At 42.5% G+C, this 27473-nt stretch overlaps 1 protein-coding gene across 2 annotated transcripts in view; it reads left to right on the plus strand.

Moving 5' to 3' along the window:
* The window catches only part of dalrd3 (DALR anticodon binding domain containing 3), a 32964-nt gene extending 13825 nt beyond the window's left edge, over window positions 1-19139 (plus strand). For both annotated transcript variants that reach the window (XM_061680355.1, XM_061680348.1), the window contains 10 exons: window positions 1858-1916; window positions 2023-2124; window positions 2198-2262; window positions 2451-2509; window positions 2681-2763; window positions 10188-10314; window positions 15393-15451; window positions 15569-15685; window positions 15767-15835; window positions 17274-19139. In XM_061680355.1, the coding sequence (XP_061536339.1) occupies window positions 1858-1916; window positions 2023-2124; window positions 2198-2262; window positions 2451-2509; window positions 2681-2763; window positions 10188-10314; window positions 15393-15451; window positions 15569-15685; window positions 15767-15835; window positions 17274-17393 (860 nt within the window). In that variant the 3' untranslated portion in view covers window positions 17394-19139. The remainder of the gene's footprint in view (window positions 1-1857; window positions 1917-2022; window positions 2125-2197; window positions 2263-2450; window positions 2510-2680; window positions 2764-10187; window positions 10315-15392; window positions 15452-15568; window positions 15686-15766; window positions 15836-17273) is intronic.
* The last annotated feature ends 8334 nt before the right edge of the window (window positions 19140-27473 follow it).

Raw genomic sequence — 27473 nt, forward strand, 5'->3', positions numbered from 1 at the left:
TACAGTAACTTCAGAATCAGAATCAGAATCATCTTTATTTGCCAAGTATGTCCAAAACACACAAGGAATTTGTCTCCGGTAGTTGGAGCCGCTCTAGTACAACAAACAGTCAATTTACAGAACACTTTGGGGACATAAAGACATTGACAAAAAACAATTGTGCAAAAAGATGCAGAGTCCTCTAGCACTTAGAGCAGTTCGAACGACTAATATTGCAATAGTCCGGTGCAATGACCATTGTGCAAAGGGCGCTGAGACTTCAAGGAGTGTATGCGGTTTAAAGTGACGAGTAGTGCGATCATCTGGGACAATGTCGGTTGTGCAAATGTTACAGATACTCCTCAATCAGTGTGCAAATGGAGCAGATGCTACTCTGGCATGAGTGGCCAGTATATGCAAATAGTGCAGCATGGCGAGACAACTACAGTGAGTGCACAAGTAATACATAATTGGCCCCACAGAAATGTGACAACGAACTCAAGTCAAAAAATTGCCAGCTTGTTGTAATGGAATTATAGGTTAGGTGTTTAAGAAGTTGATCGCAAGAGGGAAGAAGCTGTTGGAATGTCTACTAGTTCTAGTTTGCGTTGATCGGTAGCGCCTACCTGAGGGAAGGAGCTGGAAGAGCCTGGTGACCGGGCGTGCGGACGGTCCGAGAGGATTTTGCACGCCCTTGTCTTAGTTCTGGCAGCGTGCAAGTCCTCAATGGTGGGTAGGGGGGTACCGACAATCCTTTCAGCAGTTTTGATTGTCCGTTGCAGTCGGAGTTTGTCCTTTTTTGTAGCAGCACCAAACCAGACTGTGATGGAAGAACACAGGACCGATTCGATGACCGCTGTGTAGAACTGTCTCAGCAGCTCCGGTGGCAGGCCGTGCTTTCTCAGAAGCCGCAGGAATTACATCCTCTGCTGGGCCTTTTTGAGGACGGAGTTGATGTTGTTCGCCCACTTCAGGTCCTGAGAGATTGTAATTCCCAGGAACTTGAAGGTCTCGACGGTTGACACAAGGCAGCTGGACAACTTGAGGGGCAGCTGTGGCGAAGGATGCCTCCTGAAATCCACGATCATCTCTACCGTCTTGAGCGTGTTCAGCTCCAGGTTGTGTCGCCCGCACCACAGCTCCAGCCGCTCCGCTTCCTGTCGATATGCAGACTCGTCACCGTCCTTGATGAGGCCGATGACAGTGGTGTCATCTGCAAACTTCAGGAGCTTGACAGTCGGGTTCGCTGAGGTGCAGTCGTTCGTGTAGAGTAACTTGAACAATAGTTGAAGAAACTATTATTCTTGACTTCTGATTTAAAAACTAGTTATCCATCATTTTGTTGTGTATATACAGTATAATACATTGATCAGGCGATGAAACATTTAGGTGATTTCCCGGTCATAACAGCCCTCTGAGGGAAAACGTACCAACAGTGTGGCCCGTGACAAAAATGAGTTTGACACCCCTGCCCCAACTGTCCGCACAAAGTTGGAAGTATTCATCCATTTCCTATTGTCTTATCCTCATTAGGGTTGCTGGTGAACTGGTGCCCATCCCAGCTGACTTTGGGTCACAGGTGGGCTACATCCTGGACTGGGCACTAGCCAATCACAGGGAACATATAAACAAACAAGCATTCTCACTTACATTCACGCATATGGATCATTGAGAGTCTTCACAAATCTAACAAAACCCACACAAGCATAGGGAGAACATGAAATGGAACCATACGATAGTCGTCCAAATGTCTTGATGAGATGATGATTCAGATTGAACTAAAGGGTCTGACCTAACCCAAGACTGATTAGTTAATTAAGTAGTGTGTTCTTTAGTCCATATTTGCGGCTAACAGATTATTGGTGGATGTGCGTTCAGTCCACAGAGACAGCGTTTCCCATCTGGCACAACTGGACCTCGCCACAGCTGACTGCACCGTAAGACAAGCGCGCACGTGATCACAGAGACACATGGCTTATGAAATGCAATGGCCCACAACAGAGCAATGAATGAAAGATTTCTACACGTGATAATGTTTCGCAGGTTGCCATGGTAACGGCCTTGCACGTGACTTCCTGCCAGGATGAGTTCCGCCAGCAGCAGATAGCGATGCTCTGGAGAGCCAGTGGGGCGACACACATACAGGTAACCACACGCACACATGCGTGCACAATTGGTTGTGTTACTATTTTTAACTGGCCTTCTTGGGTATTTGCAGAGGCATCTGGTGTGTGGGCCTGTCAAGACTCCTGCTTATCAACTCTCCTCTGCACAGTACCTGCAGTAAGATGAACTGTCATCTTCATCAAGTGTTCCCTCTCCTCCTCCTCATCTCACATTCTGTCCTAATTTTTTTTCTTCCTTCAGTAACATACACATAGTGTTAAACTCCTTTGACAGGACGCTTTCGGGAATTTGTGCTACTTTTCTACATTAGAGTTTGTTCTTTTTTCCTATTTTCCTTCCAACAGGCTTAGAAGAGGTCAAATGAAGGAGGCATCGGAGATGAAGTATGGAGATCAAGTAGAAGGTGTGTGTGTGTATATATATATATATATATATATATATATATATATATATATATATATGTGTGTGTGTGTGTGTGTGTACACGTGCGCCTGTGTGCTTGTGCATGACTAATAACATTCATTATTAATGTTAGTTACAGTGAGTACTTGCATTTTTCCTTCACCTCTTGTAGGTCAGACATGGGATGACATCATCAGGGTTATGAGCTCTGCTACCATCAGATTTGAGCTTCTCTCAACAGTTCACACCAGTCCGGTGAGACCAAAACACGATCAAGCGTGTTTCATACAGCTACTGAGAGATTATAATTATTTTAATGGGCATTCAGAAAAAGAAATCCTTGGAATTTTGACAATAATTAGTACTAGGAAGTTTATGTATTCTTAAAATCTGCTCAAAATAAAATGTGAAATTCCTTGTTGAAACAAAATAAAAACTCAAATCAAAATGATAACAGAAATGCAGTGCTCAGCATAGTGCGTGCGCACACACACACACACACACACACACACACACACGAGCATCTTAATTGACAGTCAGACCACAAAATTAAAACATTCACTCTGTGTGAGGAACCTTACTCTATTTAATTTGTATTTGAAGTACTTGAAGTACTGTAGCACTATTTACACTGAACTTAGATGTTATCTTATATTATTCATACGTTTTTATCTTATTATTTTAGTTACCGTAATTTGTCCTGTATAATGCACATTTTTTTAGCCCCCCAAAAATAAGTCGATACAGCGACATAGGTGTAAGGCAGTGTTTCTTAACCTGGGTTGGATGGAACCCCAGGGGTTTGGTGAGGCAGTCGCAGGGGTTCGACAGCGGACAAGACACACAAAGTGCATGCGGAAAAGCCTTTTTACACTGCTTTTTGAATGCTGTGTACACGCGGTTCAAAAGGCAACGTTCCGTCAAGGTGTAGGCATATCTTTATTTAACAATATGTCAGTGGTACACTCGAGTTGAGCGGCATCAACTGCACATTGGAGAGGGGTTGGTGGAGTTATTTCAGAGTGCAAACAGCAATACATAGACTTGAATAGAAAACACAATAGATACGCCAGCGCGTTTTAGCAGCCCGGCTATATGGGATCATTTCAGACTGAGCAGAAAGGCGAACACCGGTGACGCGACACATCTCTCAAGACACAAAATGTGGAGCCAAGATGAATGTCATGCAAATCAGTGAGTTTAACGATAATGAAATTTACTAACGTAACGTTAGCCCTGAGGCTAAGGTTTCTATTAATTATGACTATTGGCGGATTTGTGGCTAGTTTATTGACGAGTATGTGTGCGACTATAACGTGACTTCATTCAGGGTGGTTACTTGTCAAGGGACAGTTTTGCTTGGTGATTTATCCACTGTGAGACACATCGCCAGTGTACTAGTATCGTATCTGCAAGTGGCTACATTTTGAGTCAAGTACCGTAGGTGAAAAAAAATTATGAGTGGCAAAGGTGCAGCAAACTTTTATTTTCTTGCCAAGAAATATTTTACAGTGAGGCAATTTCAAACACAAATAAGAATAAAACACATATACTGTGCCGTGAAAATGTATTTGGCCCTCTTCACAAATTATCTTTTTGCATAGTTTTCCCACTTTGTTTGAGATCATCAAACAAATGTAAATATCAGACAAATATAACCCAAGTGAACATAAAATTCTGTTTTTAAATGATTTAATTTATTAAGGAAAAAGAACTACTCAAAGTTACCTGGGCCTGTGTGAAAAGGTAATTACCCCCCTTGTTAAATAATGAATTATTTGTGGCTAATCACAATTTTTGGTTACTTTTCAGTGATCATACCCCATGCGTGATTACCTCCATACCTTTCATTCATTCATTCATCTTCCATACACTTGATTTCAGTTGTTGCTGCTGAGGCCCAACCAGTTATTAGGTTTTGGTTGGCCAGGAAACTTGGAATAGTTTTTTTTTCTTAACAAATGAAATTACCATTTAAAAACAGCCGTTTAAGTTCACTTGGGTTATATTAATCTGTTATTTAGGGTTTGTTTGATGATCTTATACATTAAAGTGTGAAAACTATGCAAAAATATAATTTGTGAAGAAGGGCAACACTTTTTCACGGCACAGTATGTGTTTTATTCTTATTTGTGTTTCAAATTGGCTTACTGAACATATTTCTCAACAAGAAAATACAGTTTACGATTCATTGGGAATTTAAGATCAGTTCATTATCTCCAAAGAAAAAAACAATTGGTCAGTCATTTTAAACGTAATGTCTTATTTTTTTGGGGTGTATTCATAATTGCTTTTTAACGAAGCAAAAATATATTTTATCTGAATACCGATTATTTTATATAAATTTTACTAAAATCCTAAAATGTTCGATAGCTGCAGCCTTAGTATATTTATGATATACTGAATGTACTACAGTGTATGATGTGTAATGTACAATTTTACAAATTTATATATAATCTGGTACATTTTTGCCGCTCATCTGAGAAACATGATGTCCTCACAGGGTATATAAAATCCAAAATACTGGGGATTTCATTCTGACATTTTCAAATGGGGAAGGTGGCCTAATTATACACTGAACAAAAATATAAACGCAACACTTTTGTTTTTGCTCCCATTTTTCAGAAAAACTTTTAAAAACTTTCTAAAACTTTTTCTACATACACAAAAGGCCATTTCCCTCAAATATTGTTCACAAATCTGTCTAAATCTGTGTTAGTGAGCATTTCTCCTTTGTCGAGATAATCCATCCCACCTCACAGGTGTGGCATATCAAGATGCTGATTAGACAGTATGATTATGGCACAGGTGTGCCATAGGCTGGCCACAATAAAAGGCCACTCTGAAATCAGAATCAGAATCATCTTTATTTGCCAAGTATGTCCAAAACACACAAGGAATTTGTCTCCGGTCGTTGGAGCCGCTCTAGTACAACAGACAGTCAATTTACAGAACACTTTGGAGACATAAAGACATTGACAAAAAACAATTGTGCAAAAAGATGCAGAGTCCTCTAGCACTTAGAGCAGTTCGAATGACTAATATTACAATAGTCCGGTGCAATGACCATTGTGCAAAGGGCGCTGAGACTTCAAGGAGTGTATGCGGTTTAAAGTGACGAGTAGTGCGATCATCTGGGACAATGTTGGTTGTGCAAATGTTACAGATACTCCTCAATCAGTGTGCAAATGGAGCAGATGCTACTCTGGCATGAGTGGCCAGTATATGCAAATAGTGCAGCATGGCGAGACAACCACAGTGAGTGCACAAGTAATACATAATTGGCCCCACAGAAATGTGACAACGAACTCAAGTCAAAAAATTGCCATCTTATTATAATGGAATTATAGGTTAGGTGTTTAAGAAGTTGATCACAAGAGGGAAGAAGCTGTTGGAATGTCTACTAGTTCTAGTTTGCATTGATCGGTAGCGCCTACCTGAGGGAAGGAGCTGGAAGAGCTGGTGACCGGGGTGCGGAGGGTCCGAGAGGATTTTGCATGCCCTTGTCTTAGTTCTGGCAGCGTGCAAGTCCTCAAGGGTGGGTAGTGGGGTACCGACAATCCTTTCAGCAGTTTTGATTGTCCGTTGCAGTCGGAGTTTGTCCTTTTTTGTAGCAGCACCAAACCAGACTGTGATGGAAGAACACAGGACTGATTCGATGACCGCTGTGTAGAACTGTCTCAGCAGCTCCGGTGGCAGGCCGTGCTTTCTCAGAAGCCGCAGGAATTACATCCTCTGCTGGGCCTTTTTGAGGACGGAGTTGATGTTGGTCGCCCACTTCAGGTCCTGAGAGATTGTAATTCCCAGGAACTTGACGGTCTCGACGGTTGACACAAGGCAGCTGGACAACGTGAGGGGCAGCTGTGGCGAAGGATGCCTCCTGAAGTCCATGATCATCTCTACAGTCTTGAGCGTGTTCAGCTCCAGGTTGTGTCGGCCGCACCACAGCTCCAGCCGCTCCGCTTCCTGTCGATATGCAGACTCGTCACCGTCCTTGATGAGGCCGATGACAGTGGTGTCATCTGCAAACTTCAGGAGTTTGACAGTCGGGTTCGCTGAGGTGTAGTCGTTCGTGTAGAGAGAGAAGAGCAGCGGAGAGAGGACACAACCTTGGGGCGCCCCAGTGCTGATGCTACGTGTGGATGAGGTGGCCTCCCCCAGCCTGACCTGCTGTGTCCTGCCCGTCAGAAAGCTGTAAATCCACTGGCAGATGGCAGGTGAGACGCTGAGCTGGAGAAGCTTGGTTGAAAGGAGTTCAGGGATGATGGTGTTGAACGCTGAGCTGAAGTCCACGAACAGGATCCTCGCGTAGGTCCCTGCACTGTCGAGGTGTTCTAGGATGAAGTGCAGTCCCATGTTGACTGCATCATCCGCAGACCTGTTCGCTTGGTAGGCAAACTGCAGGGGGTCCAGCAGGGGACCTGTGACACTCTTGAGGTGGTCCAGCACGAGACGTTCAAAGGACTTCATGACCACAGATGTCAAAGCGACAGGCCTGTAGTCATTCAGACCCGAGATTGCAGGTTTCTTGGGGACTGGAATGATGGTGGAGCGTTTGAAACAGGATGGAACTTCGCACATTTCCAAAGATCTGTTGAAGATCTGAGTGAAGACTGGAGCGAGCTGGTCCGCGCAGACTTTGAGGCAGGATGGGGACACATGGTCCGGGCCTGCTGCTTTGTTAATTCTTCTGTTGTTTGAAGATGCGTCTCACATCCTGTTCATGGATGGTTAACGCAGAAGTCAGAGGTGTGGTTGTGGTCGCGGGTGCGGCCGGGTAGGTGTGTGGTGTGAAACTGTCCTTTTCAAATCTGCAGTAGAAGGTATTCAAGTCGTTGGCTAGTGTGCTATTGTTCGCAGCTTGGGGGGATTGTCGCTTGTAATCAGTCAGCGATTGGAATGCATGCCAGACTGATTTAGAGTCGTTTGCGCTAAACTGTTTTTCCAACTTTGCTGCATAGATCCTCTTTGCAATGTTAATTTCTTTAGTAAACTGGTTTCTAGCTCGATTATACAGGGCCCTGTCCCCGCTCTGATATGCGTCCTCCTTAGCTTGGCGGAGCTGCTTAAGTTTAGCAGTGAACCACGGCTTGTTGTTGTTGAATGTCCGAAATGATTTTGTTGGTACACAAACCTCTTCACAGAAACTGATATAGGATGTGACAGTGTCCGTATATTCATCCAGGCTGCCAGCTGAATTTTCAAAGACACTCCAGTCTGTGCAGTCTAAACAGCTTTGAAGTTCCATCTTGGCTTCATTGGTCCACTTTTTGACTGTTTTCACTGTAGGCTTCGCACATTTAAGTTCTTGCCTGTACGTCGGTATTAAGTGAATTAAGCAGTGATCAGACGAGCCCAGGGCTGCACGAGGTATAGCACGGTATGCGTTTTTTACCGTAGTGTAGCAGTGGTCTAAAGTATTATTTTCCCTGGTAGGACAGTCGATGTGCTGCTTGTATTTAGGGAGTTTGTTGTTGAGTTTAGCTTTGTTAAAGTCCCCGAGAATAATGAGGGGTGAGTCCGGGTCTTTTTTTTCAATTTCCTTGACTTGTTCGGCGAGTGTTAGCAATGCGGCGTTCGTGTTAGCTTGAGGCGTAATATAGACTCCAGCCAGTATGAACGATGCAAACTCACGTGGCGAGTAGAATGGTTTACAGTTAAAAAACAGCGACTCCAAATGCGGGCTGCAGTGTGTGCTGAGCACCGTGACGTCCGTACACCATTTTTCGTTGATATGGAGGCATATCCCGCCGCCCTTTGTTTTCCCCCGATGATTCCATGTCGCGGTCCGCTCGATGAATGTTGAAGCCGGGAAGCATGACGGCGCCATCAGGTACGGCGTCGCAAAGCCAGGTCTCCGTGAAGCACATGGCCGCAGAACGTCCGAAGTCTTTACTGGTCTTTAACAGAAGATGAAGCTCGTCCATTTTGTTGGGTAGGGAGCGTACATTCGCGAGGTGGATCGACGGAAACGCCAATCTGTGTCCTCTCTTGCGGAGTTTCACCTGAATGCCGGCTCGTTTCCCTCTGTGGCGCCGCTTCAGTCTCCATGGGCCGAAAACCGCAGACGCCGCTCCGGTGAGTAACTCGGGGAAAAAAACTGAGCGGATCTTCGAAAGTTGGTGACAGAAAGTCCGGAGTAGCCTCCTTGTTGGTAAGCAGGTCTCCCCTTGTGTATGTGAGTCGTATAAGGTCTCCAAAGACGGACGAAAAACACAAAAACAAAGACAATACGAGAGAGCGCGTTACCGAGGCGACCACACTGGTAGGCACCATCTTAAATTGGTTATGGTTCAATGTGGAGTTTTATCACACAGCACAATGGCACTGATGTCGGAAGTTTTGAGGGAGCGTGCAGTTGGCATGCTGGTTGCAGGAATGTCCACCAGAGCTGTTGTCCATGAATTTAATGTTCATTTCTCTACCACACGCCGTCTCCAAAGACGTTTCAGACAATTTGACAATACATCCAACCGGCCTCACAACCGCAGACCACGTGTAACCACACCAGCCCAGGACCTCCACATCCAGCATGTTCACCTCCAAGATTGTCTGAGATCAGCCTCCCGGACAGCTGCTGCAACAATCGGTTTGCTTAACAAAAGAATTTCTGCACAAACTGTCAGAAACCGTTTCAAGGAAGCTCATCTGCAGGCTCGTCATCCTCACTGGGGTCTCGAGCTGACTGCAGTTCGTCGTCGTAACCGACTTGAGTGGGCGAAAGCTCACATTCGATGGCATCTGGCACGTTGGAAAGGTGTTCTCTTCACGGATGAATCCCGGTTTTCACTGTTCAGGGCAGATGGCGTCGTGTGGGTGAGCAGTTTGTTGATGTCAATGTTGTGGATCGAGTGGCCCATGGTGGCGGTAGGGTTATGGCATGGGCAGGCGTGTTATGGGCAGCGAACACAGGTGCATTTTATTGATGGGATTTTGAATGCACAGAGATACCGTGACGAGATCCTGAGGCCCATTGTTGTGCCATTCATCCACGACCATCACCTCATGTTGCAGCATGATAATGCACGGCTCCATGTTGCAAGGATCTGTACACAATTCCTGGAAGCTGAAAACATCCCAGCTCTTGCAGGGCCAGCATACTCCCCGGACATGTCACCCATTGAGCATGTTTGGGATTCTCTGGATCGGCGTATATGACGGCGTGTTCCATTTCCTGCCAATATCTAGCAACTTCGCATAGCCATTGAAGAGGAGTGGACCAACATTCCACAGGCCACATTCAACAACCTGATCAACTCTTTTCGAAGGAGTTGTGTTCCACTGCGTAAGGCAAATGGTGGTCACACCAGATACTGACTGGGTTTCTGACTCCCCCCCCCCCCCCAGATTCCCACAATAAAGCAAAAATGCACATTTCAGAGTGGTCTTTTATTGTGGCCAGTGAAAGGCACACCTGTGCAATAATCATGCTGTCGAATCACTATCTTGATATGCCACACGTGAGGTGGGATGGATTATCTCGACAAAGAAAATTTGTGAACAATATTTGATGGAAATGGCCTTTTGTGTATCATTACCCGAGTAGCTGGGTGAAATCCTATGGTTCCACTGCCTTATAGTGAGGCGTATGGTGTCCATTTTGACTCAAAGTTTCCAAATATGCTTTGAAAATCAATACACAAGAAGTAGTGAGAGACATTACAAGCCTGTCTGTTCAGGTCACTCTGGATGTCCAGAGAGAAGGGGGCGTTTCCACCAAAGGGCCGAGAGGCGGCGTGTTTGTGATGTACAACTGTGCCAGACTGCACACGCTGTTCGACAGCTACGACCGAGGAGTGGAAAAAGGTGAGAGTCGAGAGTTTGAATCGACAAAACAGTTCGCTCGATGTTGAAACGCAGAGGAAGTCAAACCAAATAAGCGATTCGACAATACATGCGGTACATGCGTTACAACATAATGTTCAGTGACCAGAGAATCCAAATTAACACAAATTCTTACTTCTCTACTTCTTTAGAATCCTCTACTTCTTCTTTAGATAAGAGGCCTGAGGAATGATCAGTGTTGGGCAATTTGGGCTGTGTACTTTAGATATACTATTTTATATATATATATATATATATATATAAAATATATATATATATATATATATATATATATATATATATATAAAATATATATATATATATATATATATATATATATTATATATATATATATATATTATATATACACACACCATATATATCCACACACCATATATATCCGGCACGGGGGACCACTGGTTAGTACATCTGCCTCACAGTTCTGGGGACCGGGGTTCAAATCCCAGCCCCGCCTGTGTGGAGTTTGCATGTTCTTCCCCTGCCTGGGTGGGGTTTCTCCGGGCACTCCGGTTTCCTCCCATATCCCAAAAACATGCGTGGTAGGTTGATTGACGACTCTAAATTGCCCGTAGGTATGAATGTGAGTGCGAATGGTTGTTTGTTTCTATGTGCCCTGCAATTGGCTGGCGACCGGTTCAGGGTGTACCCCGCCTGAAGATAGCTGGGATAGGCTCCAGCGGCCCGCGACCCTAGTGAGGATGTGCGGTTAATAAGATGGATGGCACGAAAGCTGTTGTTATGGTCAGACACATGGTCAGACACGTGGTTATTTGACTGAGCTGAATATAACCAATAATCACTTTTTATTCATGTTATTTATTTGTTATTTAGGGGGCTTAAAATATTGCCAAACAACTATGAGCGTTCAGCCAAAGAATTCCATACCGGATCGGTCGTGGCCTGGGTTAACAACGTCCGCAAATTCAGCTAATGTGGGACGAAGTTGAAGAAGAAGAGGTGGAAAGTGGGTTCTTCGGCAGAAAGAGAAGAGGAAAGCACAGAGCCTAGAACTGCATGTGGGGACTTTGAATGTTGGGACTATGACAGGAACATTTCGGGAGTTGGTTGACATGATGATTAGGAGAAAGGTTGATATATTGTCTGTCCAGGAGACCAGGTGGAAAGGCAGTAAGGCTAGACGTTTAGGGGCAGGGTTTAAATTTTTTTACCATGGTGTAGATGGGAAGAGAAATGGAGTCAGGGTTATTTTAAAAGAAAAGTTGGCTAAGAATGTCTTGGAGGTGAAAACAGTATCAGATCGAGTGATGAGGCTGAAACTTGAAATTGAGGGTGTTATGTTTAATGTGATTCGTAGCTATGCCCCACAGGTAGGATGTGACCTAGAGGTGAAACGAAATTCTGGAAGGAGCTAGACGAAGTAGTTCTTAGCATCCCAGACAGAGAGAGAGTTGTGATTGGTCCAGATTGTAATTGACATGTTGGTGAAGGAAATAGGGGTGATGAAGAAGTGAAGGGTAAGTACGGCATCCAGGAAAGGAAGTTAGAGGGACAGATGGTGGTAGACTTTGCAAAAAGGATGCAAATGCACTTTTTTCCAGAAGAGGCAGGAACATAGGGTGACCTACAAGAGCGGAGGTAGAAGCACGCAGGTGGATCTTGTGCAGACGATGTAATCTGAAGGAGGGTACCGACTGTAAGGTAGTGGTAGGTGAGAATGTGGTTAGACAGCATAGGATGATGGTGTGTAAGATGACTCTGGTGGTGGGGAGGAAGATTAGGAAGACAAAGGCAGAGCAGAGAACCATGTGGTGGAAGCTGAGACAGGACGAGTGTTGTGCAGCTTTTCGGGAAGAGGTGAGACAGGCTCTCGGTGGACAGGAAGAGCTTCCAGAAGACTGGACCACTACAGCCAAGGTGATCAGAGAGGCAGGCAGGAGAGTACTTGGTGTATCTTCTGGCAGGAAAGGAGAGAAGGATACTTGGTGGTGGAACCTCACAGTACAGGAAATCATACAAGGAAAAAGGTTAGCTAAGAAGTGGGCGAAAGGAATACATTGAGATGCGACATAGGGCAAAGGGAGAGGTGGCAAAAGCCAAACAAGAGGCATATGATGACATATATGCCAGGTTTGACACTAAAGAAGGAGAAAAGGATCTATCCAGGGTAGCCAAACAGAGGGATCGAGATGGGAAGGATGTGCAGCAGGTTAGGGTGATTAAGGATAGAGATGAGAAGAGAGAGCAGAGGCAAGTCTGGTGGAGCAGGAAGTGGCAATGAGCCTATTGCTGTGCTGTAGCCTATCCCAGCAATCTTCGGGCGAGAGGCGGGGTACACCCTGAACTGGTTGCCAGCCAATCGCAGGGCACATAGAAACAAACAACCATTCGCACACACATTCACACCTACGGGCAAGTTGGTGTATTCAATTAACATACCCTGCATGTCTTTGGGATGCGGGAGGAAACCGGATTACCCGGAGAAAACCCACGTAGGCACGGGGAGAACATGCAAACTCCACACAGGCGGGGCCCGGGATTTGAACCCCGTTCCCCAGAACTGTGAGGCAGATGTGCCAACCAGTCGGTCACCATGCCGCCTAACTCACAGATAGATTTTCGAAAATAGGCATACTCATTTATCGGTGGGTTAGGTTCCAGACAAACCCCACAATACAGACCCTTTCCAAAAAAATTTAATATCATGGAAAAGTTGATTAATCTCCATAATTCCATTCAAAAAGTTAATCTTTAATAGATTATAGATTCAGGGCCCACAATTTAAACTATTTCAAGTATTTATTTTGGTTATTTTTACATAATTTAGGCTTCCAGCTCATAAAACCCACGAAATCGGGATTTAAAAAAAATAGAATACTGTGAAGAAATCAGCCCAACTTTTGCAGGCCATAAATGTTTTAAACTGAGTGTCACACACTAATCATCTACTAAACTCAAAACGCCTGCACAGGTTTCTGCAGGTGTCATTAAATTGCTTAAGTTTGGTTCAATTGTCTCAGTTGGCTTCAATATGGGGAAGACTGCAGATTTGACAACTGGCCAGAAGACCATCATTGATACCCTCCGTAGCATGGGTAAGCCACAGAACGTTAAGGAGGCTGTTCTGTTCACAGATTGCTTTGTCAAAGCATATCAATGGAAAGTCTAGTGGAAGGACAAAATGTGTCAGGAGACGATGGACCAGCAAAAGAGATGACCATGGGCTTCAGCGGATTATCAAACAGAGAAGATTCAAGAATCTAGCAGATATCCAGAAAGAGAGGAATGAGGCGTGAGTCACGGGTTCAAAAACCACCACAATCAGACACATCCGGGAGATAGGCTACAACTGTCAGGTTCCTCGGGTCAAGCCACTTCTGAGCATGAGCCAACGTAAGAATTGTCTCAGCTGGGCCAAGGAGAAGAAGGCCTGACTCTTGGCCAGTGGTCCCAGGTCCTCTTTTCCGCTGAAAATAAAGTGTGCCTTTCATTCGGGAATCGAGGTCCAAGGGTTTGGAGGAAGACGGGTGAAGAACAGAATCCAAGCTGCTTGGGGTCCAGTGTGAAATATCCACAGTCAGTCATGATTTGGGGTGCAATGTCCAGTGCAGGTGTTGGTAAAGTCTGTTTTCTTAAATCGAAGGTCACCACAAGAGTCTACAAGAATGTTTTAGAGGACTTCATGATTCCTTCTGCATCTGGATCTGAATGGAGATGCAGATTTAATCTTCCAGCAGGACCTGGTCCCTGCCCATACCACTAGAAGCACCTGGTTTGATGCCCATACCATCACAGTGCTTGACTTGCCAGCCAACTCGCCGGGTCTAAACCCCATTGAAAATCTATGGGGTATTATCAAGAGGAAAATGAGGGGCATCATACCCAAAAATAAAGAAGAACTGACAGCAAGCATCAAGGAAATCTGGGCTTCCATAACTTCCAGCCAATGCCACAGGCTGATTGCCTCAATGCGGCGTGATCGTAATGCAAAGTGACCAGATACAGCAGACCTATACTGCATCTGGTGTCTTCCAGCACTGACTCTTTCATCAGGCCCGCAAACATCTCAACAAAACAAAACCTCGACTTTTTATTTTTTTTTTTTATTTTTTATTTTTTTTAAATAAATCTCCACAACTGACCGCTAGCAATGCTGCTTCACTTCTTCTGCATTCAGCAGTTGGCATTATATTTTAGGTGCTACTTTCTGCACTACTGTTCACACCGTTTCATCTCATTAGTAAATGAGAGAGAGAGAAAAAAAGAGAGTTCTGCGTGCCTATAAACCGTAAAGAAAGGTTCCGACAATTATCAACCATCCCAGTCACGTTACTTAGCTGTACTAAAACATTGACAATCGCATAATTTTTTATTTTTAAATCGTCCCAAACCAGCCATGAAGCCTAATCTTTGACCAGCTAGCTAAACTGTTAAATTATCTTACCTGTCGTCGTGAGTTTTGCAGTGACAGATGTTCGACATTGTTGTTGTGTCGTTAATGCGTGAATTATAAGACATGCAGGTTGCCATCCTCTTTTTGCAGACATCATCGAGAACATAATCCTTGAATCAAAATTGTATTATCTTTGGAGCTTCTTCCATCGTTGTTCATGCAGGTGGCTACATTAAACTGGCAAATGCGCAACAACGCAGACTGTGTTGCTAGGTTGGTGCGAACCACCCCCGTTTGTTTATTTTTGTTTTTTTAGGCTAGAAAATGCTTATTTTACCACATTTTAAAAAAAATGAAGAAATCCCCTGATGTGGCAAATTATCAGCAATATAAATGATTTATAAAAAAATCTGGGATGCACTGAATGCGCAATAGCTGAAGCACGTTATAGCGAGGGATTATTGTCTTACAAAAAAATAATTTAAAAAAAGAAATATATAATATAAATAAAAGATTTACCGGGATGTTTAGTTTTACATTTGATGGGTGGGCAGGAACTCCAGACACCTATTTGTATACAAACCAGCAAGTATATTTTCCGTAATATGCCCCCTTTGCTAAACTCTCATGAAAGCAAAGCAAAAAGGTTGTTCTTCTAAATGTATTTGATGTGCCTGCCTATCTGCAGGTTTGTACCCAAAAATCCCTGATGGCTCGAAACTGGACTTCTCTTCCCTCAAAGAAGAGGTACCAGGATACCATTTTATTTAATGGTTATTTGTTCAAGTTAAAAGTAAAATTTTTAGATATCACTGTTCCTTTCATTATTTATAAAAGAACTTGCACCTGTTTTTGGCTTTGCAGGGTGAGTGGCTCCTCCTCTTCAATTACCTCATTCCCTTTTCTGAGCTGCTGGACCAATCAGGACAAGTGTTGGACTGTGAAGGGGGAGGGGCTAGAGTCAATTTCAAAACAGAGCAGGTCAGGGGACACCAGCGATGACATTTTGCGTCGTGTGTCGATTTGTTTACTTAACTGCTCATTTATTTCCCCCTTGCTCAGATATGCAAGTTTCTGGTGTCTCTCAGTAAAGACTTCAGCTCCTACTACAACAGAGTCCACGTCCTGGGGGTGAGGCCATGTTTGTAATCTTTAAAGGGAATTCCCATGAATGAGTTCATAGACTGCCACATATAACTCTACAGTGGAATCGCTAAGGTTAAAAACACTTGGTTCCCTCATTTCTTCTTCTACAATGTAATTGTCCACATCAGAAATAATGGAAATAGAAATAATCCATTGCAGGGCAAAACTGTCGGCCTCATAAAACCATTATTAACTTATTATTATTATTAACTTATTAAATTATTAACTCTGCATTGACTTTTTAACATTTAGAACTGTCATACAAGTGTAAAAATAAGACAATCACTGTAAGATTATATTAAGACATTAAAAACAATACAAAACTAACAACTTTTTACAATGAAGACGTAATCAGGTGATTACACATTAAGAATGTTAATTTAATCATCAGACAAGCATAAAATCAAGTTAACCACTGTTTTATTAAGACATGAAAACAAAATAAATTTGAACAACGAAGGAATGAGAAGTTGACTGTCCTGTTTGGATTTTTTCCCCTATGGAGCCTGTCCTCAGCAATTTGCTGAACAACTCATCTATTGGCACTCTGTGTATTTTTGTCCTTTTTCTCTAATGCCCTAACATGCTACAAGATGGCGCCAAAGCTCTAGCTAAAAGGAAAGTAGATCGATTGCATTCATCATCTTATATGATTTGATTAATTATTTATTGCTGATTCACATTTCTTGTGTTCAAATATTCTTTCAGGTAAAGAGAAGTTCTATTACCTGGCTAACAGTTGCAGCTGACGTTTCAGCCTTAATCAGAGCTGTCACAGCTTCTCGGTGCGACGTGTCTAAAAAAATAGCCGATTGGGCCGGGAAACTTTCAAAGTCAAGTCCCGCGACCTGACCGTGTTGGTCCACCTCACAGGGAGCCTCGCCTGCCTGTTATTGTCAAGCTGGTTAATGAACTCCTTCGCTGTTTTGGAGCCTGAAAAGGAGCAGGATGTTTGGGTGGCATCTTATGGCTACACAGAGCATAAAAATACACAAATATGTGCATTTTTCAATGAATTGTTTTAGTTATGTTCTACCAAACATCCCTTGTTAAGACCACTGCTCTGGAATAAGTGTCGCATAGAAAGCCAAAACACAACACATCAAGTTCAACCTTTGATGAGCACTACACTGCGGTCGTTAGTGGTTCAAACTTTGTTTTGCTCAAATTTTAGTCTATCCCATTCTCTGCCTGTATTACACCACAGCGCCAATAAACAGCGGCCAATTCTGGAACTAACAGACTGTCAATGGGATTTTAAGTGACAAATCGAAACTATTTTTGGACACATTGTTCAGTACCGACGGTCCGTTTTATCCGATTTCTGTTATATCGGGGTCCGTTTTATCAAGGTTCCACTGTATGTGCAATTTGTATTTTTTCTACTGTAACGTTTCACTCACTTTGCCGTCTTTCCTCCCAGGAGCCGTTGCCTCATCTCTTCAACCAGATGTTCTGCCGTCTGTATCTTTTGAGAGCCTTGCGGGAGCTCTACCACAGTGCTCTGGAAACCCTCAACCTTCCCCCCATTCGGCAACTATAACCTCCATGTTGGGCACATCACTCAGCCCAGCCTCCCCCTGCCTGCCTGCCACTCACCTGTAACATTGTATTCCACCAAGGCACGTTATTGCAGCCCTGCCCTTTTTTTTTTTTTTTATATTACCTTTTTTAAAACACTCAAAATCTTACCAAGAATATCTGTCTTATTTCTATCCATCCATCCATTTTCTGAGCCGCTTCTCCTCACTAGGGTCGCGGGCTGCTGGAACCTATCCCAGCTATCTTCGGGCGGGAGGTGGGGCACACCCCGAACCGATCGCCAGCCAATCGCAGGGCACATAGAAACAAACAACCATTCGCACTCACATTCACACCTATGGGCAATTTAGAGTCCTCAGTCAACCTAGTACGCATGTTTTTGGGATGTGGGAGGAAACTGGAGTGCCCGGAGAAAACCCACCCAGGCACAGGGAGAACATGCCAACTCCACACAGGCGGGGCTGGGCATTGAACCCCGGTCCCCAGAACTGTGAGGCAGATGTGGTAACCAGTCGGCAACCGTCTTATTTCTTGTCAAAACTAATTAGAATGAGACTCATCACGTAAAAGGTAACTTCTTTTTAGACAATTTTCACTTGTTTTAACCTAATTCTTACTTGATATAAGTAGAAAAAAATCTTACCAGTGGAGTAATATTTTTTTCTACTTCAAGTAAAAATGATTTTTTAAAAACAATTTACTTTTTTCGGTGATAAGTCTTAAGTGTCATCAGATCAGTTTTAAGACTTTTGACTACAAATAAGACAAATATTCTTCGTACGATATTAGGTTTTTGGAGAGTAATGATCACATAAACAAGATGCACTTATGTGCCCTCACTTTAGACTTGCTCCTGAAGCCTGATGCCAATACGTTGTGTGCCTCAACATACCTTATAGTTGTTTAAATCTCATTTTAAATTCTCAATCTCAATTCTTGAGTTCTACCCCCAAATTGTATTGTTTTAACCCTTCTCCTTGTGCCAAGTATATAAATAACCATTTCATTCTCAACACGACAAAATCTGCTTTTTTAATGAGCCGTATTCCCGAATTCATGTGATTTATCTACCTTCTATTTATGAATGCCATATAAATATTTATTACCACTATAAATGAGGTGTGTACAGAATAGCTACTCAGCATATGATTTCTATTACTCTGGTCAGGCCATTGAGATAATGCACGAAATTGTATGAACATATTGTATATGAAGATGTTTGTTGTTTTTCAAAAGGATTATTTATAAATGTTGGAAGGGGAACATCGTGATTTATTATTGATCTGTCAGTAATACCAAGTGATTGTGTTGCCATTTCACTTTGGGTCAAATGTGCCATCCCTTGTTTTCAAAACTACACTGCAACCAAATGTCGCTTCTCACTGCATGAAACCAAATGTTGATTGTCCCTACTTCTTCACTCCATCTTTTTTAAACAACATTTTCCCGTTTGCATGACAGTGGGGGATTCAGGGAAGGAAATGACCAAAATATGCTGATTCATTCACCGAAATTGTTGTTGGCCTCAACGACTATGATCAAATTATTAAAACAGGAGAAATGAGGAAGGATGTACTGTTTTGTTTTTTAAATTGTGTCACAAGAGGTTTCTTCCTGTGTTTAGAAATACTGTGTAATTTTTTTGTTACTAAATTGTTATTAGTTATTATAAACAATTATAAAAACTAATATTTAATGGAATGGCATATATATGTCATTAAATATGTGCAAAACTCACAACTCTTTGGCGTAGAATACTACAGGTACTTGCACTTGCTCTCCTGGCCGCCTTCAAACTTTACAAACGTTTTTTTCGCCCTAAGCTAGCCGTAAAACGCCAAAATGAAAACTCGAGCGTGTTTTTTTTTTCTTCATATATATATATATACATCCTCCGTGCAGTGTGACAGATCAATGACAACCCTCAGACAGCGCACCTTGACATCAACCAATAGGATTTATTCATGCGCACAAACCAAAGTTTATCGAAGCTTGAGCATGACGCAACAGAACGACGACAACATTCCTCGAGCAATCCTTGAATGAACGTCCTCTCCCGAGCACCGGTGACCACCACCACACGTTTATCCTCAAATTTGTTCTTTTGCCCACCCCCCACACAATACATTGGCACAATACATTGGTGTTGTCGTCGCCATGGTAACGGATGTATCCGGTCGCGTTGACTGGTGACACCTTTTCTGGTTCCGCCTCTCTGACAGTGTTTGATTTGACAAGATAAAGCCCAGTGATCGTAAAAGACGGGATATGGTGGTATCGGAATACCACTGTCTGACCGAGATACGTCAAGATTTTATGACAGTAGTCTGACGTAGTGCAATCGTGAAAGACCAGATTTGTCTGATACAGGCACTAGACTTTTTATTTTGGCATCGTAGGTTTATTGTAGAGCCAAATCGTTGGTTATGGATTTCGTCACACTGCGGAATGTTTTGTCATTCCTAACAAAATATGTCGGGCCTGAGCCGGGAAATCCGCTGCGATAGCAAATCGGGCTAATAACGGGGCTAAGGTCTGATCAAGGCATTATTAGCCCGATTTGCTTTTGCGGCATATATTTTAAATCGTGCCTGAAACATTTTGTCGGGAACGACAAAACATCTTGTAGTGGCGACATAATCCATGACCAACGACTTGGCCTGACGATAGCCATACGCCGCCAAAATGAATAGTCGAGCATGTTTGATTTCTGGAACTCTTCTGTGTAGTGACGTATGTACAGCTCTCCGACAGTGCACATTGTCATCGACCAATAGGATTGCGTATTGCAACAGCGCATCGCCTCCCTTGCTCGTCGTAGTATTTGTCTTGTCTGATTCAGGCATGAGCTGTCATATTCTAATGCCATTCCTCATGTCCAAACAATACCTGAAACAAAATGGAAAAAAGGATGTGTGACCTTACTATATACACAGTATGTAGAGTGAAAATATATAGTGTAGGCCTATGTATTTTGTATATATACAGTGGCTACGGAAGGTTTTCAGACCCCCTTAGATGTTTCACTCTTTGTTATATTGCATTGTTAAAGTCATTTAAGTTTATTTTTTTTCCTCATTAATGTACACACAGCACCCCATATTGACAGAAAAAAAAGAATTGTTGAAATTTTTGCAGCTGTATTAAAAAAGAAAAACTGAAATATCACAGCCATAATTATTCAGACCCTTTACTGTGACACTCATATATTTAACTGGGGTTCTGTCCATTTCTTCTGATCATCCGTGAGATGGTTCTACACCTTCATTGGAGTCCAGCTGTGTTTGATTATACTGATTGGACTTGATTAGGAAAGCCCCACACCTGTCTATATAAGACCTCACAGTGCATGTCAGAGCAAGACTCTCCAAGATGGTGAGAAATAAGATTCTCTGTTCTGATGAGACCAAGATAGAAATTGTTAGCCTTAATTCTAAGTGGCATATGTGGAGAAAACCAGGCACTGCTCATCACCTGTCCAATACAGTCCCAACAGTGAAGCATGGTGGTGGCAGCATCATGCTGTGCTTTTTTTTTTTTTTTTCAGCTGCAGGGACAGGACGACTTGTTGCAATCGAAGAAAAGATGAATGCGGCCAAGTACAGGGATATCCTGGACAAAAACCTTCTCCAGAGTGTTGAGGACCTCAGACTTGGCCGAAGGTTCACCTTCATAAAAGACAATGACCCGAAGCACACAGCTAAAATACAGAAGGAGTGGCTTCAGAGCAACTCTGTGACTGTTTTTGAATGGCCCAGCCAGACGCCTGACTTAAACCCAATTGAGCATCTCTGGAAAGACCTGAAAGTGGCTGCCCACCAACATTCACCATCCAACCTGACAGAACTGGAGAGGATCTGCATGGAGGAATGGCAGATGATCCCCAAATCCTGGTGTGAAAAACTTGTTGCATAATTCCCTAAAAGACTCATGGCTGTGTAGCTCAAAAGGGTGCTTCTACTAAATACTGAGCAAAGGGTCTGAATACTTATGGCTGTGTGATATTTCAGTTTTTCTTTTCTGCAGAAATTTCAACAATTCCGTTTTTTTCCCCCCTGTCAATATGGGGTGCTGTGTGTCCATTAATTTGGAAAAAAAAAACTTAAATGATTTTAGCAAATGGCTGCAATATAACAAAGAGTGCACATTTTAAGGGGATCTGAATACTTTCCGTACCCACTGTATGTGTGATTAGCTGTGTATGGAGTATACTGTATATCCATAGATATTAAGGATGTAGCAATGTATATATCTCAAGGTTCGGTTTTGTCACGATATTAATCTCGGTACAGTAATTATTGCGATATCTTTGGAAAGCTCATGGTATTACAAGAAGACTCTTGGTAATTCCAGGAAGGTTCACGGTACAGGTGGGGCAAAGAGTCGCAGGAGAACCGAAAAACCTCTCTTTGTCTTGACTCTTGCCTAGTCCTTCTCAATGTTTTAGTAGTTTGTCCATTTTGTGAAAAAAAAAAACAGCTTCAAATCATATATTACCATTCACTTCTATCCCCGTCCGTCCAATGTTTAACATTCATATACTCTAGCTCCAGACCAGTATTCTGGAGCTAGAGTATAGTATATAACAGTATATAATCTATGCTCACGGTAACAACAATCCCAATAAGGAAACTGGGAATACCATAATTTCTCGTGTATAATGCGCATGTTTTCCTCCCCCCCAAAAAAGGTCAATAGTGCACATTATACATATGTATAGGGAAAATTTGTAAAAAACTTTTACATTGTATAAATGTATGCCGCCATCTAGTGGTTATAAAAAAGCTGTACACTTTCATTCCAAAACACCACCACCCCCTAGAGGTTATGAGAAAGGTGTATACTTTCATTCTAATATGCCACCGCCACTAGTGGTTATAAAAAAATAAAGTGTAGCCTACACTTTCATTCCAATATGACAGGGGTGTATGTATGACTGCATATATGTACAGTTGTGCTCATAAGTTTACATATCCTGGAAGAATTTGTGAATTTTTTTAACTATGACTGAACAACAACTATTAGTAATTTCTTTATGGTTATGTATTGTGTAATGATAATGCTTTTCTGAAATGCTTGACCTTTTAATTTGAATCCCATTTAAAATAAAATTTTATGTATTTCGGCTGGTCCTTCATGTTTTCTTGAAAGAATTGTACCTTTCTTACAAATTCTGCCTGGGTAATCAAATATATGAGCACAACTGTGTTTTTTCTAACTTACTACATAAAAGTAGGGCTGTGAATTTCAAAATAACAGCTAGTAAATGAAAAACTGTATTACGTGTTCAAGTAAAGTACTTAAATTCAGAATAATTCTTTGAAAAAAAAAAATTAACAAAATACAGATCATACTTCATGTTTTGATCATATGGGTAGAACCAAAATCATACATTGTAAAAATGCATTATACATGGGTAGAAGGGTTTTCCAGAATTTTGAGGTTAACTTTGGGGGTGCGTATTATACATGGACGTGCATTATACATGAGAAATTACAGTAACCTTTTACAGGTTAAATAAAAAATTTAGGGGGGGCTTTTTATGTCCTATATTGATAGCACACGCTTTGGCGTTGACAAAAAAGTAAACTCATAAAAATTGGTTGAGAATTGAGTTACAATTCTCAACCAATTACAACATTTCAATGTCCATGCATTGCTTTTCATGGCCGCCACGTAGGCATTTCAGTTACCCAGGCTGCTGCTATATACAACCCCAATTCCAATGAAGTTGGGATGTCCATCCATCCATCCATTTTCTGAGCCGCTTCTCCTCACTAGGGTCACGGGCGTGCTGGAGCCTATCCCAGCTATCATCGGGCAGGAGGCACAGTACTCTGAACTGGTTGCAAGCCAATCGCAGGGCACATAGAAACAAACAACCGTTCGCACTTACATTCACGGGCAATTTAGTCTCCAATTCATGCATGTTTTTGGGATGTGGGAGGGAACCGGAGTGCCCGGAGAAAATCCACGCAGGCACGGGGAGAACATGCAAACTCCACACAGGCGGGGCCGGGGATTGAACCCGGGTCCTTAGAACTGTGTGGCTGACGCTCTAACCAGATATTATGGACCGTAGTTGATGAAATCCCTAAATTCCTTACAATTGTACGTTGAGGAACATTGTCCTTAAACCGTTCGACTATTTTCTCACGCACTTGTTCACAAAGAGGTGAACCTCGCCCCATCTTTGCTTGTGAATGACTGAGCAATTCAGGGAAACTCCTTTTATACCCAATCATGGCACCCACCGGTTCCCAATTAGCCAGTTCACTGGTGGGATGTTCCAAACAGGTGTTTGATGAGCATTCCTCAACTTTCTAGGTCTTTTTTTTTTTTTCACCTGTACCAGCTTTTTTGGAACGTGTTGCAGCCATAAAATTCCAAGTTAATGATTATTTGCTAAAAACAATAAAGTTGATCAGTTTGAACATTAAATATTTTGTCTTTGTAGTGTATTCAATTAAATATAGGTTGAACATGATTTGCAAATCATTGTATTGTTTTAATGTATGTTTAACACAACGTCCCAACTTCATTGGAATTGGTGTTATATATATTTATTTGCGGCACAGTGGGCGACTGGTTAGGACAGCTGAGGACAGCTGCTGAGGACCGGTGTTCAAATCACGGCCCCGCCTGTGTGAAGTTTGCATGTTCTCCCTGTGCCTGGGTGGGTTTTCTCTGGGCACTCTGGTTTCCTCCCACATCCCAAAAACATGCGTGGTAGGTTGATTGAAGACTCTAAATTGCCCGTAGGTGTGAATGGCTGGCGATTGGTTCAGGTTGTACCCCGCCTCCTGCCCGAAGATGGCTGGGATAGGCTCCACCAGCCCGCGACCCTAGTGAGGATAAGCGGTAAAGAAAATGAATGGATGGATATATATATATATATATATCTCAAACCCCCCACTCCCTTGTCAATCATTCCCCTCAGGCGATAGGTTGGAGCGAGACAAAGGGGGAGGGGAGCAAGTGAAAGCAAGTACAAAACCAGGCAGAGGTGGTGCTTGCTAGTGGGGGGCTGTGAAAGTGGGAGGAATAAAGGAGAAAAACAAAAAAAACAAAAATGAGAGACAAAGAGTGGAACATGTCGAGTAGCCGATCTAGTGTCGTGAAGATACAGTAGATGAATGAGGTCAGGGTTGCCCCTGAGAATAGAGGCGAGGAGGGGACTGAAGTGTTGTAGCATTGTAGAAAAAGAGAGAAAAGAAGGTGAGAGAGTGAAAGGAGGAGAAAAAACATGCAAGGAGGAGTAACAATTTTGTAGGTATTTATCTACAACTGTCATGTTGAGAGCTGCCCCTAATATTTTGGCCCTCTCCTGTAGCTAAATAACCTAAAAAAAACTATTTTCTTTCAACTTTTTAACTAAGCTCGGCATCATGTCAAATTGCGCTGACTATCCCTCACCACACACACAATGAATGGGAAAGTCAATTATGTGTCAATCGTAATGTTAGATGTTTTTTGTGTTTCCCCATAATAATAGTTGCCTGTGTGTTTTACCCACCTTTTGGTTTTCATTTTTGTTGTGTTGTTGTACTGTAAGTGTAGGTTGTGCTCTGTGTAGTAACTCTTTGCTTGTTTTCATTGTGCGGCAAGCACGTAGTTAGTGCGCATGAGCTGCTGATGATGTATATGAGGGACACTAAGTAACCTGACTTGTTCCGGTGCCTACATAGCCACAATATATCAAGTCAGCATGTGATACACCATACGCAATGTAACACAAGTCTTACCACGATACTGCAGAGTAACTTTATCGAGGTGGACTTCAAGGGTGTCCAGACACAGTGTTAAGGGGTACTGGCCCCCATGGTCTCCCCTACAACTGCCACTGCTGCCGAATGCACTGAAGCCACGCTCAACCGTCAATCAAATAAATACCTCTACTATGACCTGGAAAAATGGATGCAACTTGCTCAAGCATCTTTCTTATACCTACTCATAACTACATGCATGAGCCGTGAAAATATATGAGCTTAAAGCCTATGATGGCTGGCACGGAGCTTTTCCTCACCGCGAAAACGAGGTGTTCTGAAGTGGCTGCACCAGTCAGTGTTAAGCCCCTGCCCACACACTGGCTGTCAAGTCAGACTTTTCCCCCACTTCTCACTCGTTCATCTCTCTGTGCGTGACAGACGCGCACTCAGGGCTGGTCCAACGTTGGCTCTGGAGTCTGACTTATTTTATTTAAAAATGTCTTTATTATTATTATCTTTTTAAATCTAAACATACCCACTCTTCCGCCTTCTTCTGTGTGACATGTGCGCACTCACAGCCGACAAACGAGGCGCTCTAAAGCAGCCACATCAGCCCGAAGCCTCGGTCCACACACTGGCTTTCAAGTCTGATTTAAAAATAAATAAATCCAGCCGACTCGCTCTTCCATCTTTCTTTGTGTGACATATGCCCACTCACGACGGGCAACGAGGCATTCTGAAGCGGCCACGCCAGCGGACTAGGGGGCGACTCATGCTGAACTCCGAATTGTGTCACACGGAGCTGTTTTAGCCTCACCCAAAAAATCAGGAACCTGAAAAGGTGAAAAACCGTTTAAAGCTGTATCTCCACAAGTGGGCACTATATAGTTATGTCTTTGCACGTTTTCAGCAATGATCTTCAAATGTATACTGTATTAAGAAACACATTTCTGAATTCACTTAACAGGATCATTAATACCACGTTGCAATTATTGAACCCATCATTAATGTACAAAAATGCAATATAACAGCACTCAACTGTGGCATGTACATCACCAGGAGCACTTCAGGATCTATTTAATAAAATGACAACATTACAAAACCATACCACGTTAAAATTAAATACATCATACGCACCAGAGATGCTGTATTAATGTGTGCAGCTCAATACAGAGATGTTTTGTCAGTCGAACTTGCTTCTTGAAACTGCTGTTTGGGCAGCCGGAGCAAAGCCTGCGTTCTCAATGAATGGAATAAACTGAGAACTTAATTAAATAAAATCATTTAAATTAAGATTCCATGTATTCCTAATTGCCTTGGACTGCCTGGGTGTGTTCAAGGCCAAACTGCTTGTTTTGGAGATGCTATTCTCTGCCCTTGGGAGGAATTAGTTTGAAATTATTAGCTGTTTTAGAGACATAATGAGGACAACAAAAACACAGTCATGTATATTTCACTTTATTTTTTAAATGTAAAATTTGACCTCTAGAATTAAAAGCAAAGGCAGTTTTATTTATTTTTTAAATGTAAAATTTGACCTCTAGAATTAAAAGCAAAGGCAGTTTTATTTATTTTTATTTTCTTTCATCATTTTTTTGGTGACTAATGTTCGACGGCAGTGCAGCTTGAAGAAGTCTGGCAGTCTGTTTGTTTTTTGTAACTGCACAAACCCTCCCGGCCTAATCTGCAGCAGATGTTCTGCTGTACATACACTCGCTTCATCAGCCAAATGTAACAGACCACTCATGACTGCGTCAGTGCAGTAAGATCAAAAACAGATAAAGGATCAGGCACACTCGCTGGGTCCAACAGGCCATTTTGAACCTTTTTGACCCCTAACGGCATATGTGTGTGTGCGTGTCTAGCTATGTGCATATGAGTCAAAATTAGCTGAAATTGGCATGCTTCAGAAGTTGTATCATTTCCAGTCATTCTGAGAATGAAATCCATGACAGTAGACCTAAAGGCTACTTCCATGACATACTGTGACTCTTAAACGGGTAGGGAGGGAGGACCAAGGCAGAAGACACTGTCAGACACCCTTTGCAACTCTGAAAGTAAGATTTTTTTTTGTTTGTTTTTTTGGGGGGTAAATGACCACAGCTACTTCTAATGCCACTATAGAATTGTTTTCTTCTTTTGAAATTATTCCTCAACTCCCCATTAATTGCCCACATGCTCTCATGTTGATAAAAGAAAACCAAACCCAGAATGTACATGTCTGGAAACAATGAGTCCCAGCCCTGAAACAATGAGTCCCTGCAATTTATCATCATGGAGTACAGATACAGTAATCCCCCGCTATATGACGGTTGTTGCTTTGTGGTCCCACTATATTGCGAATTTTTATTTGTACAATTTGTACAATATTT

This window comes from Phycodurus eques, chromosome 1, assembly GCF_024500275.1.
Source record: "Phycodurus eques isolate BA_2022a chromosome 1, UOR_Pequ_1.1, whole genome shotgun sequence".
NCBI classification, from domain to species: Eukaryota; Metazoa; Chordata; class Actinopteri; order Syngnathiformes; family Syngnathidae; genus Phycodurus; species Phycodurus eques.